The sequence below is a fragment of the Crocodylus siamensis genome, chromosome 2, assembly GCF_052110815.1.
Source record: "Crocodylus siamensis isolate JL-2025a chromosome 2, ASM5211081v1, whole genome shotgun sequence".
Classification (NCBI taxonomy): domain Eukaryota; kingdom Metazoa; phylum Chordata; order Crocodylia; family Crocodylidae; genus Crocodylus; species Crocodylus siamensis.
The window spans coordinates 229447174-229460743 of NC_143396.1; the positions used below are offsets into that span (position 1 = coordinate 229447174).

General features: G+C 42.4%; 1 protein-coding gene across 2 annotated transcripts in view; it reads left to right on the forward strand.

Annotated features, from left to right (window-relative positions):
• TTBK2 (tau tubulin kinase 2) overlaps positions 1 to 13570 on the forward strand; it is a 206603-nt gene that overhangs the window by 135455 nt on the left and 57578 nt on the right. For both annotated transcript variants that reach the window (XM_090033330.1, XM_090033332.1), the window contains exons 10-13: positions 2756 to 2913; positions 6241 to 6457; positions 8235 to 8446; positions 11482 to 12085. In XM_090033330.1, coding sequence (XP_089889456.1) covers positions 2756 to 2913; positions 6241 to 6457; positions 8235 to 8446; positions 11482 to 12085 — 1191 coding nt within the window. The remainder of the gene's footprint in view (positions 1 to 2755; positions 2914 to 6240; positions 6458 to 8234; positions 8447 to 11481; positions 12086 to 13570) is intronic.

Here is a 13570-nt window from a genome sequence, read left to right on the forward strand (position 1 = left end):
TAATCATTTCAATTCTTGCTTCCTTCCCCTTACTCTCCTTCTCTTCATCCCATCATACTATACCCATATCCTCATCTCAATCACCTCCCACCATTCCCATCTCATAGCAAAATACTGATGTAACATTTCCCATTGCTCATATGGCCTTCTAAAGGCTGGATGCTCGTTGTCATCTAACAGTGAAACATTCATTTTCCAAAGCCCTCTACCCTTTTTCATCCCCTCGCCTAGTCCCACCATCACCCACAACACACGGTGATCTGTAAACCCTACATCGATCACATGCTTTTCCTTTAGCACCAAACCCTCAGAAACAAAAACATAATCTATCCTTGACTTCCCCCTCCCACTGGGATCCACCCTTGTAAATTTCCCCCTCCTTCCCAAACATCTTTAAACCCTTTATCTTTAACCCACCCTCTCAACCATTTCCCGCCCCCACTCCCCGTGTTCTTCAATGCCCCACCCTGCCACACCCCCTGCTGCCCACTCTCATCAATAATACAGTTAAAATCCCCAATCAGTATCATTGGCCCTCCCCCCACACACATCCCCATCTTTTGAAAGAAAAGTAAGCACTCTGCTCTTTCTGCCGGCACATAAAAATTAAATAATACTACCTTAACCCCCTCCACCTCCATCAGTACTTTCTGCAGCCTACCCTCAACTAATTCTTGCACCTCCTTAATTTTTACACCTCCCTGCCACCCCGACAGTCCCAACCCACAGTCTTATTCTTGTTTGTTCCACTCCACCAAGACAACCCTGCCCCCTCATCGCTTTTTCAGGTGCTTATAATTCAGTTCCCAGGACAAACCACATTCTTGCAAACCCACCACCTGTGCCTCTACAGCTAATAATGTTTCCCTCATTTTATCCTACTTCTGTCTCCTATACAAACTCCTCACATTCAGCGAGGCAAGCATCAAGCCATTACAATAATGTATAAACAAGCAGCCTCTCATATTTCGCCTGTCCCACTGCTTAACCCAGATGTTTCTTCCTTCCCTTCCCCCCCCCCCCCCCCATCCCTGTCATCTTTGAAAGGTATGTAATCACTGTCGGGCTCAGAAAGCCCTCCCCATCCCCCTTTTCTCCCTCTCCACTATTGCTCATATTCATCGCCACTAATTCCCCCAAATTTTTCCCCATTCTCCCTCCTCCCTTTTCTTTCTCTTTAATTTCCCACTTCTTATTTTCTTTTGTTTCTCTAAATCAGTCTCCATCCTCTTCTCCCCACACAATTTTGGTTCTGTTTTCATTCCCTGCAATTTCCTTCCCTCCTCCCCACCAACCCATCTCTTCAACTTTTCCCCTCTTTCTTGTAATGCTATTCCTTGTTTCCCTCCAAAGCCTTTCCCAGTACTTTTCACAGTAGATGATGCATAGGGGAGAAAGGGGGGCACGTGCCCCCTCAAGATTGGCCCTTGCTGGCCAGGGAGTGGGGGTGCCGAGAGCAGCACCAGCTGGTGCCCCCCGCCAAGATTGGCACCAGCCAGGGAGTGGGGGCACTGAGAGATTGGTGCTGGCCAGGGAGTGAGGGCACTGAGAGAAGCGCCAGCCAGGCCCGCCCCCCCCCCCCCGCCCCGAGACTGGTGCCGGCCAGGGCGTGGGGGCACCAAGAGAAACATTGACAGTGCTTCTGCTGGCACTTCTGGAATCAGTGATTGGCCATTGGGGGACCTCCCCCAAAACCTGGTTGACAATCAGCTGCTGGTGCCCTCCCAGACTCAGGAGGCAGTTGCCCATGCTTTTTACACGTGGCACTTCATCCACCTCAGATTGCACCTTGCTGCTTCAATTACACTGTCTTGTTGCTCCCCTGCCCCCGGCATCTCAGTTCTAAATACCTCCATTTTGGACTTGCTTAAACTTTCCTCTTCCTTCTCATTTCCCTCCTCCTTTTCACTCGGCTCCCTTGCTTGATTTGCATAATAGTTTGAGCATTGCCTCCTTACATGCCAGTCCCCCCAACGACTGCACTTCAAGACCACCTTGCACATATTTGCTTTATGACCTGCCCCACCACACCTATAGCAAATTGTCAGGCTACAAAATGTGGCCAGGTGGTCTTCCAGACCACAACGGCTACAGCGCTTAGGCTGACCATAATAAGTTACATAGCATCTGTGGGGTCCAATTTTAACAACTGACCGGAGTTGCTGTACTCCCCCTGGATTTCCTAGCTTTTCTTCTAATACAGCTCTTGCCCTCCACACCCCAATCCATGTCTTCCAACAGTCCAGCACACGCTCCACGAACAGCACCTTCTGCACTCATTGCTCCAGCCACCTCGTGGTGTCTTCCTTTTCCAACATATTGGTATACATCTTAAGAAATAAAACTCTCTCCTTCTCTTTTTGACCGATTTCAAGCCTTAACACACAGAGGTCCTTTCTATCCAGCACCTCCTTATAATGCTCTCAAAACACCTCATAGGCATAGCGCTTCCAAAAAATTGTTCCAATGTTTTAAATTATCAAAGGCTACAACACCGCTAAGGTCCTTTGTATCTATATAGAAGCAGTTAAGTAGTAGCAGTGTTTACAGTGGTCTACAGAGAGCCAGGTCATCGTTTCTGAGGTAAATAGAACTATTGCACAATGCTCTGTCACAATTATGAGCATTTGTGATGCAGCAAGTATATATAAGCAATTTCATTGTCAGTTTAAGTCTTAGAGGAGAAAGCGTCTGGAATGTTTTGTCTTCCTCTTACTCCAAGAAAAGGTTGATTAACTCTTTTCTTTGTCTTCAGCTTCTCATGTCTGTGTTTGACAATAGCATGAAAACCTTTGGGGTTATTGAAAGTGACCCTTTTGATTGGGAGAAGAGTGGGACTGATGGTTCTTTGACAACAACAACAACTTCAACTACACCTCAGTTACATACTCGTCTGACTCCAGCTGCAATTGGGTTTGTACAAATATTTCTTATGCTGAGCTCAAACACAGTTGTATAGTAGTTGAGGACAGTTATTTTTAAGTTGTTACATCTGCTGCGCCAGGAGTTTGTAATGCTTGAAATGCTGGGTCTCCATTCTTAGGGTGAATATTGAGACTTTCTAGGTTAAAAAAAAAAAAAAAGTCAGTATGTGAAAGGGAATGAGTGCAAATCATGACAACAGTTGGTGGTACCTCTTTATTTCAACTGCTCTCTCATCCCCCCTGTTTCAGTGGCTACTACCACTTCTCATATCACTGATTTCCCTTGCTGCTGATTTCTGCCAGGGAGGGAAATCAGTGGCAGAAAAAGAAATGGTGGCTTAAGGAAGTAGCTGACATTGTGATGGGGTGTAAACCCACAAAGCGTGGGAAATACTGAGCTAGTCATAACCCGGAGCACTGTCTAGCCCTCTTCTTCAAGATGCAGGTTCAAATCCTCTCTAGGACCTAAAAACCTGGATTTTACTCCTTGGGCAGGTACCCTTGCCACTAGACTATTGGGTTAAAATGTGGGAGGTTTGTCATTTGTTCTACTTCCAGCAGGTACACATATACCTTGGCAAACCTATTCACCGGTAGTATAACTTTGGCTGGGCACGTGAGTTACAAACCCTTAGAGGGGGTGTCAGAATGACAGCTCCCCAGGGAGTCCATGTAGTTGTGACAGCAGGAGCCCCACATCACAGATATTGCAACAGCAGCTGGGTGCAGGGACTCCATGCCACTGGTATAGAATCATATAAAATCTGGGTTAGAAGAGACCTCAGGAGGTCATCTAGTCTAGCCCCCTGCTCAAAGCAGGACCATGCCCTATTATATCATCCCAGCAACAGCAATAGCCAGGGACAGACTGATTGCTCCATGACAACAGCAGTTTGGGACTTTGAGTTTCCTGGGCAGGTATCATTAACCCTGCCTCCTCCCCACTCCCTCACTTCCCCCACCCACAAGGATTTAGCCTCGTCTCATCCGAACTCTCCCCTCTGCCCAGCAGGGTTTTTTTTAACCCAGGGCTTGCCATCCCTCTTTTTCTTCTCCCCCAACAGAGTTTTGCCCAAAGTGCAAAACTTGCTAATTACACCTTTGCTGTTTCATCACAGATGGAAATAGAATTCAAGTTATGTGTACAAAAATTTGCAGTTATATGGCTATGTACATCCTGCTTGCGTCACCTAAAAATGAAATTGGATTAAACTACAGAATAGTAGCTACACACATTTTAAAACAAATGCTTGAGAATCATTGACCTGCCAAGGCTTTGTAAGAGGGGAAAACAGAACAATATGGACTAGAATTGTTATTCAAAATTTAGGTTTTATAATTCAAAAGTTCAGAATTTCATGTTTCCTTCACAAGAGCTGATGGCAATACAAAGCATGCACAGTAATGCGTGGAAGAAAAGGACATTGTCCTGTCATCAACTGAGGGGAAATATGTACTCAACATCAATTTTCAAGCGTACATGTAGAGAATGTTGGCTGTTTATACATGTGCTGTGGGGGGGAAGGGGATGTTTTAATTAGAGTGGTTCCTGGACAGCTGCTCTAATTAAAATGGCTCACAATCATACATATTGAGCCCCTACACACTTTAAAATGGCTATGAGCTCATTTGATGAGGTTTAAATAAAGTGCCCCTGTAGCCATTTTAAAATGTGCAGGGGCTTAAGACACATGATGGTGAGGCAATGCTGGGCCGTTCTAATTAGAGTGCAGGGTAGTCTCAATATATTACTTGAGTCCGCTCTAGCGTGTTCTAATTAGAACACCAACAAAAACATGAATAGGCAGCCATAGATTCCATTCCTTAAACATTTAAATTATTAAATGCTTTACAGTTCACACTATCTTGAAATTCTGTGGTGAAGTGTTGAATGGCATTGATAATAAAAACTATTTTTTTATTAGTTGAATAAAAGGGAAAGGAAATTTTTCAGATTTTTAACAACAATGGAGTAAATTGTTCTCTTTTTAAACAGATGCCTTATTGTTTTGTAAAATCAGTTTTGTTTCCCTCCCCCCCCCCGATATAACATACACGGATCTGATCTGCCGCATGCAATCAGCTTAAATTTGGAGAAAAATTTAAATTCTGTAATTTAGAAAAACAAACCATGTGTAACAATTTAAGACCAATAGTTAAACATTTTGGGTTTCTGGAAAAAAAATTATTAAGAACCTTTATTTTTAAAGAAATAGTAACTCAGAGCATTTGAATCTCATGGAATAAGAATCTGATATTGAAAAGAAATTACAAAAGTGACATATTTGAGCTTCATTTTAAACTACAGTGCAAAAATAAATGAGTATATATAATGCTAAACTGTTACTAGCAGAACAGCTAATGAAAATGTGTAACAATAGATATGATTATGAAATGGGCTGTCCTTTTACATTCTGTGTTTATTAACCAGCTACCCGTAAAATAGCTAGCAAAGACGTTATGATTAGGAAAGACAGAAAAAGAGAGTGTGTATAATACTTTAAAAAATTTGTACTCTGCTCTTTTGCTCTGTAATCATGAGGTTGTATATGTCAAACTATGTTTAAACCTATGGTTAAAATGTGAATCTGATAGAAATAATGCAAGGAATGTTTATTTTCTCAACTCATTTCAATGTTTCCTAATAAATAGGAAAGCACAAAACTGTCACTTCTGGAAGTAGTCCTCATAACAACCTGGGACAGATATATTAAATGTGTTCAGAGTGGTTTTCAGCAGTAGAGACTTTGTAGACAAGAGCTTTTTATTTCATCCATATTCTAGAAAATTAGTAAGGAGGCAATTACATTTCCAGATACTAGAAACTAATGTATTGGGACAAAAATAATTCCATTTTTTTCATTTAATTTAAAATGAATGTGTTTCATTCCAGAAGGGCCTACATTTCACTAATATAGTAGTTTTATTTAACAATGTTTGCAGATCTCTTAGAGGTCTGAGGATGGAAAGAATTGCACTTTGGCAAATTCAACAGAAATAGTAAGATATAGCACACATGATCTTCAGAATTTCTCTCTGGAGGTAGTGATTCCTAGATTTTGAAGATAACATTGAAGTCAGTAGAAAAAAAGATTTGAAGTGCTTTATGCTTATGATGCAGTTACTAGGATTGTAAAATCCTTTAACTTCAATCTGGCTTGTCCAAAGGACTTTGCTTTTTAGAGAAATATGTATTTATTTGGAAGCGTTGATATTAATATCAGTGCTTTAACAATATGGGAATCTTACTTCATATGGGAATCTCACAGCAATTTCTATAGCATTACTTTGAAATTACTTCTCATGTCTTTTCTAGAATTGCCAATGCCACCCCTATCCCAGGAGACTTGCTGCGAGAGAATACAGATGAGGTGTTTCCTGATGAGCAGCTCAGCGATGGAGATAATGGCATCCCTGTTGGAGTTTCGCCTGAAAAGCTACCTGGCTCACCTGGACATCAACGTTTTCAGGAAAAAGATGTTTGGGAGGAGATGGATGCCAACAGAAACAAGATAAAGCTGGGCATCTGTAAGGTATTTACAGACAGGCAGAGAAAGGGAAAAAAACTTTTTTCAATACTTTCCTGCCATCACAAGGAACAAAATATGGTGTGATGAACTATTGGCTCTTGAAATACTCTGCTTTTTACCCAGAGAGAAGTACATGGATCAGTGGGGCGATACTCTTTTTCACTTACAAAGACCACAATTCATATCAAGTTCAAACATGGTTTTGCTCCCTGTTCATTCCAAAAGAGTTTTTTTACACTTATCCTTGATAGTAATTAAGGGTGGAGCTGAAGAGAGAGGCCTTTAATTTATTTTTATATGCCAGACTGATGTGATACAGTAGAAGCTGTGTTAACCCACATTCTACTAGTGGGAATACTCTATGAACCAGAATTTCTGGCTGGCTTGCCGGGGGGCGGGATTTGTATGTGGTGGCTGCCAGTGCCACCCACCACCCTGCACTGCTGCCACTCCTTGTGCAGTCACCCCTCCCCCTTACCCCTGCCCAGCTCCGCCAGGGTTTTCAAAAAGGTTAAAAACCCCTGCCTCAGGTAACTGGAATTTTTAGGTACCCAGCACCTACCCCGTTCCCCACTCATGCTGGTTAACACAGCTTTTACTGTATTTATTTCTCCAGGTAATTTATGTTCCTTTTTAGAGGGAAAGATGAAAGACAGGTGGACTTTTTCTGGGCAAAATCCAGTTTTGCTGATGTAACTGGGAATCGCACCTGTTTAATTTAGGGATTGATTTTGTTCTTCAGTGCTAAATAATGTCCATTGATATACAGTGTTATATCATAGATTTCATAGACATTAGGGCTGGAAGGGACCTCGGGAGATCATCGAGTCCAGCCCCCTGCCCAAAGGGCAGGAAGTCAGCTGGGGTCATAGGATCCCAGCAAGATAAGCATCCATATATGTGTTTGGACACTAATTTTAATTTTTAATAGACAATGTAGAATATCTGAAAGCTAGTTTGTAGACTTAGGGTGCAACAGTGTTGCAGAAAAACATAAAGATGAGTTAACATGAAAAGCAGCATTTCTGCAATAAAGCCAGAAGAGGTCATGTCGACAAAGTGGCATGAAGAAGCTTCTGAGTTAAGCCTGGTATTGAGGAGAATTCCCCAGGTGGATGCCAGGGATCAGTATAGATCTAAGATAGGAGAGTTATTGTTTTCTTTTGACTCTTTCCAGTCCCAAATGGAATTTGGTATTTCTGGCACTTGATCTCCAATTTAAATGTAGTGCCTTAGGAAACTGGTAACTAAAATGCACATATAGGGCATATCTACATGTGCAGTTAGCATGGCTGAATAAACTCCATAATGGTTCGTGCTGGAGTTTATTGCTCCTGGGCATAATGTTTACACTACCTGGGCAGTCAGCCCCCCTGCACTGTAGCACCCTCATGTCCCAGCCAGCCCTGGTCACTGTCTACACGTACATTATGGCACACTAAACCTTGCCATAGGCTGGTACTTGTGCTGGGCAGTACTGTCCTACAGCGGAGTAAATTAGTTTACTCTGGCCTAATAGCACCATATGTGTAGACGGTGACACTTTACTGTGAAGCTAATTAGTCAACTCCGTATTAAAACGCATGTGTACGCAGATGCCCCCAAACACTACATAATATATGGGGGTGGTGAGTATTTGTAGAAAGAGTGTCTTGAATATTAATTGGTTCGTCACAGGATAAAAGGATGTGTGACCGCTGCATTTACTAATATGTTTTTCCTGTCTTCTGGCACTGTTACTGTGCTATATTTTTATTTCTGTTGCATTTTACTTGCACAGGCTGCTACTGAGGAGGAAAATAGCCATGGGCCAGTGAATGGAATTCTTAATGCACCAAGCCTCGGTTCTCCAATTCGAGTCCGTTCAGAGACGACGCAACTAGATAGGGATGTCCCATTGGTACGAAAGTTACGTTCAATCCACAGCTTTGAACTGGAGAAACGCCTGACCTTGGAGTCAAAGCCAGACACTGATAAATTTCTTGAGACCTGGTAAAGAGACTCTTTCTATCTCATTTCAGTCTATGGTCTTTTAGGGGTTTGTTGGTTAAGACTGTTTATGCCCAGTGAAAACCAGAAACGGAGTTACTGAGTTATGCTTATGCCAGCTATGACTAGCAAAGTCAGTTCTATGTATTGTATTTTCTCAAATTAATGCCCATTATCATTTAGAAATTTTGTATTTTTAGATGTACTTTCTTGGTAAATTTTTAATATATTTTTTAATTTATACTGAGATAAGTATTGGTGACGTTTTGTAAAGGTAGATTCTTGGTCTGGAGAAATTTTAAGTTAAAGGTACAATTTTATAATATTTATGTTGAGTTGTGCTTCATGAGTGGTGCTGTTGACTTCAGCAGGGACTATTCATTGGAGTCAGTGCAACTCGACATGAATATTTATTACAGAATTGGATGATAAATCATGTGACAAAAGCAGTTCACTTCATCGTATGTAATGTGTTCTTATAAGAGCAGTAGGATTTATATAAAGTAAAGTTGTGAAATCACCTAGTTCTGCCTCAGAACACCATGCCAGAGGGGGCGTCCAGCTACCCCCATGCTGCTCAGGCTACAGCTTGATGGCTGCAGCAGCTCCAGCTCATGCAGGCAGCAGCGGAGCAAGTCCAGTCCCAGTATGGGCTGGAGAGAGGAGAAGGGGAGGCCTATGGCACCTCTCCCCCCCCTGCTCTGGGCTGGGGTTCCAATGCTGTGCTAAGCAGCCTGGTCATGGACCCACCTGCTCCATGAGCAATGGCTCTCAGCTGCCTCATCACAGCAAGTATGGATACTGACCTCAGTGCCACTGACCCAGCCACGCAGCTTCCTGCCACCGCTCCCTCTCCCCCCATGCCTGCAAGGGGAAACCCATGCTTTCCCTCATTTTTCTGAACATTCTTGCGACCCATGGGTCAAGAAATACTGCTAGACGTCCTGAGGTCCCTTCCAACCCTAATTTTCTATGATTCTAAGTCTGCATTAGCACTGAAAAACTAGCTAGAAGGTGGGTTTTGAGGAGTAATCAGAAGATGGACAGAAGAGGCTGTTTGAGTACAGGATCAGGAACCTTTTTTCTAAGTATAGAAAGAATTATAGGTGAAGGACACAGGGAAGCTAAAGGGAAGGCCTCAAGAACCTGACTGGGGAAGCAGGAGAAGAAAGGGGTTGAGATGGAGATATGGGCAAAGCACAGCAGATCCTAGAGTCTGAGGACAAGGTTTCTGAAGATACAGGTGGTATCCAAGGTGCCAAGCACAAGTGACTAGCAAAAGATGCAATCACAGCAGAAAGGAGAGAATTTTGTATAGACTAGAGGGATTTAAAGAGCTAGTCACCTAACATTTGAAATTGAAACATAAAATTGCATGTGGTATTAAGTTAAGGATGGAGAAAGACCTCAAATGGAAGTAATGTTCTCTCTTTCATTAATCCCCCACTATCTCACATGGGAGAAATTTGCATTCCTGATCAACAGAGCTCATTAGTGTTCTTCATTAACCCTTCTGACAAAACAAGAGAATGTGAGATGCTGTGGAAAGATGTTCTGTGTCCCAAAAGCAAAATAGCAGCAAATAGGCAAAAGGGTATATTTAGGTTGGTTCATTATATAACAGCCACCAAGGTGTAAACAAAAAAATTTGATGTGCTAAACATCAGTATCATCCAGCAGCCTCCTATTTCTCTTTTCTTGTTTGTTACCAAAAGGCAATTACTGAATCCATCTTCAAATGTTTTAGCATTAACCTCAGGCTGAAATTTTGAGCTGGCTTCTTGTTTTCAGTTCTCCCTTGATTTATCGTGTTTCTTCCTCTTTCCCCTTATTTTCAGTGTGATTGCTACTGTGCCCTTGTTTAGCAAGAGATGCATTTTATATGCAAAACATTTGCAAATGCTGTTGAATGCATTTCTGTAAGTGCTGCTTGAGATTTCTGATTCTTTTGCTCACCTTTGAGTTTAAGACACAATATCACACTCACTGCACTGGCCAACTAATGATACCCTGACCATCTCAGTAATAATACCCTGTGCTCTTCTCTCTCTTTTGAGAAAATAGTTTAATTAAATATGCATACATGCATGCATACATACCCAGTGTAATTAAACCTACTTAATTCATATAGGAATCGCTGTGGTCTTTCTTCCACCTTCATCTGATGTTAGAATATTTTTTGGGTAACTAAGAGGGAAAAATTGGAGTAAAAGAAATAATTAACTCCCTTCTTCTGGTTGTATTTGTTCCTGAATTTCTCTGGCTTGGGACAGGGAACTGTATTGTCTGGCTTGGGAGTAGCCAACCCATAGCATACATATGAGAAGTGTCATGGATAGCCTCTCTGTTTGATACATGGCAAACTGGGGAGGGAGCAGGGAATACAGTGGCAGAGAGTAGAAAGCAGAGCAGTAGATCAGGTGGGGTAAGGTGATTGTAATGAAACTCAGGAGAAAGGCAGGATTTGCTTTGTAGCACACCTGCCAAAAAAGTTGGCTCCCCACTGGGTTACCTCATTCCTTCATGATCATCATAGCTGTGCCACTTATTAATGCTTGCAAAATTAACCTCTGCAAGATACTGAATTTGTTTTTCATCCCATATCTTGAAGGTCTGAGCTCTTGTAGACTAATTCTGAAAGGTCTGAGCTCTTAAAGGCTAATTTTAAAGTATTGTAGGAGGCTCAACTTAGTATAGCTCCAGTGACTAAGTTCAGATGCTGTTACTAAGGCCCCTGCTACACGTTGCATATATTATGCAATTAATAGGTTAATTATCAAATACATTTAACAGGCCACACGTACAAATAATGATCATACAATTAACCGCTTAATCGCATAGTGTAGATCAGCCACATGTGCAAAGTAATCATCACATGATAAAAATGACTATCCAGCTCTTAGAAGAGCCAGCCAGCTATAAAGTTGGTGTTTGAAAATGTGTAACGATTCTATATTTGGTTTCTTTAATTTGAAAGTGTAGCAGAGCCCTTATATAATGCTGTTCATTCTTAATTCATATGTAACTTTTTTCCTAAGCTTGGAGAAGATGCAGAGAGACTCAAATGTTGGGAAAGAAACTGCTGTTGCTGCTCCTTCTCCTCTTCCTCAGAAAATGCATGTTCCTGCTGTGACTGTCCGTACTGACCACATCTGGCATTATGATGAAGAATACCTCCCTGATGCTTCTAAGCCTGCCTCAGCCAGTTCTCCAGAACAGGTCGATGGTGTTGTTAGCAATGGATTTGTAGCTGTCAATCTGAGCTCCTGCCGGCAGGAGGTTGATTCCAAGGAGTGGGTGATAGTAGATAAGGAACGGGACCTGCAGGATTTCAGGACCAATGGGGCTTTAGTGCATAAAACAACTGAAAGTCCCTCAGATGAAGAGCCTGAGGTGCTACAGGTCCTTGAGGAGTCCCCCCAAGAGGAGCATATCAGACAAGGTACTTGGGCAGGAAACAACATCCATACCAAGAATGAATCCTTGGGAGTGGAGCTTGGCCTAGCTGTTGAGTGTCATGCCGTTGCTGCTTCTGAACAGCTTACAGATAAACTAGAACTTCTGTGTGGAGCTGGTGGTCAGTTTCTTGCAGCCACACCTACGAGTCCAATGGAGGCTCAGGCAGAAGGAGCACTCACTCCGGTAAGAGAACTATTTATTATTCTACTTTTTGTTGTGCTTTCTTTCCCTGTGCAGAACAATTTGAAAAGGCAGTAAAGGAGAAAACAGCCTCAAGAGTATGCAGGGTCCCTGGAATTCTTAAATAATGGGATATGGAACTTGATTTTGCAGCAAAATTTTCTCAGGCCCTGCTGTTTGAATCCACATTCTGCAGTGGATTTAGATATTGGTTTAGTGTACAACTCTCAGAATTGAGCTTTAATTTAAGGTATACATTAACAAATACCTTTTGACATGAATGATTTTAACCAATTAAGTTACACTATTATACTGAGAGTGCATAAGCAGAAGGTGTTAACAAATATATAAAACAGTAGGTCTCAGCTGAGGTGTCATGACATCCTGGGGTGCCCTGAACCCCACTTCAGGAGTGTTATCAATCATGCACATGCTGCTACTGCGATGGCAGCCAGGTCAAACTGCCCCACACACACTCCTGCTGCATTAGGGCTCTGATCAGCCAAAAGCAGGCAGAAACTGGCTTGGCTGTAGAACTACTGGGTCCGTCCCCTGATAAGATCCTCCCAGAAACAGAGGCACATGGGACAGTTCTGCCCACTTGCTTCTGTTTCCAGGAGCAGTGGCAGGGGTGGGGATGGGAGTTGGGGGTGGCTGACTGGCAAGGACTTCATTGTACAAGGCAGCTCATGTCTGCATTAGGCTGATCATAGCCCTAATGAAGCAGGAGCATGACCATGTGGCACAGGACTTTCTGGGTTGGTTGTACAGCACATGTGCAGTTTTATCTGGAAGCAGTAACACCTAGTCGAGAAGCATGGAGGTAACATGAGGCAATGCCAACGGTGGTTCTCAACCAGGAGTGCTGTCATGAAAAAAGTGGTGGAGGGATGTTATGACTCTAAAAAGATCAAGGTCTATTGTATAAAATATGATACAATGGTATCATAACCTGAACTATACATATGCTGTGATGGGCTCCACATTAGCTGTTGCTGCATGGGAAAGAGATCTGGGAGTCTTTGTGGACAGCTTGCTAAAAAACATCAGCTCAGTGCTCAGCAGCCATTAAAAAAAACCCCAAACAAAATGTTAGGAGTTATTAAGAAGGGAATTGTAAACAAAATGTGACACAGGAGACAGGGCAAAATGGACCTATAGTGAACCAGTAAATGTATGCCATGTAAGTTTGAAAAGATCCCAAATGGCGGAAGCTAATATGGTAGCAGAGAAACAAATTTCCTTGTTCTCATTGTCCCCTAATAAAATTATTTTCTCTTGATTTCATTTTGCTTCTTCCTTGCCCACTGATACGTTCTTTCAGAAATACCTGTGTTTCTAAAACCTCTGCTTCCTTTGTGCTAGAAACAACTCTTCCTAACTCCTCTGCTACTTCCCACTTCTGAAATAGCTCAGTAACTGCTTTTTTGTTCCTGTAGCTGCCCCTCTTTCTTGGATGGACTCCCAATAGCTGCTGCTTCTCCTTTT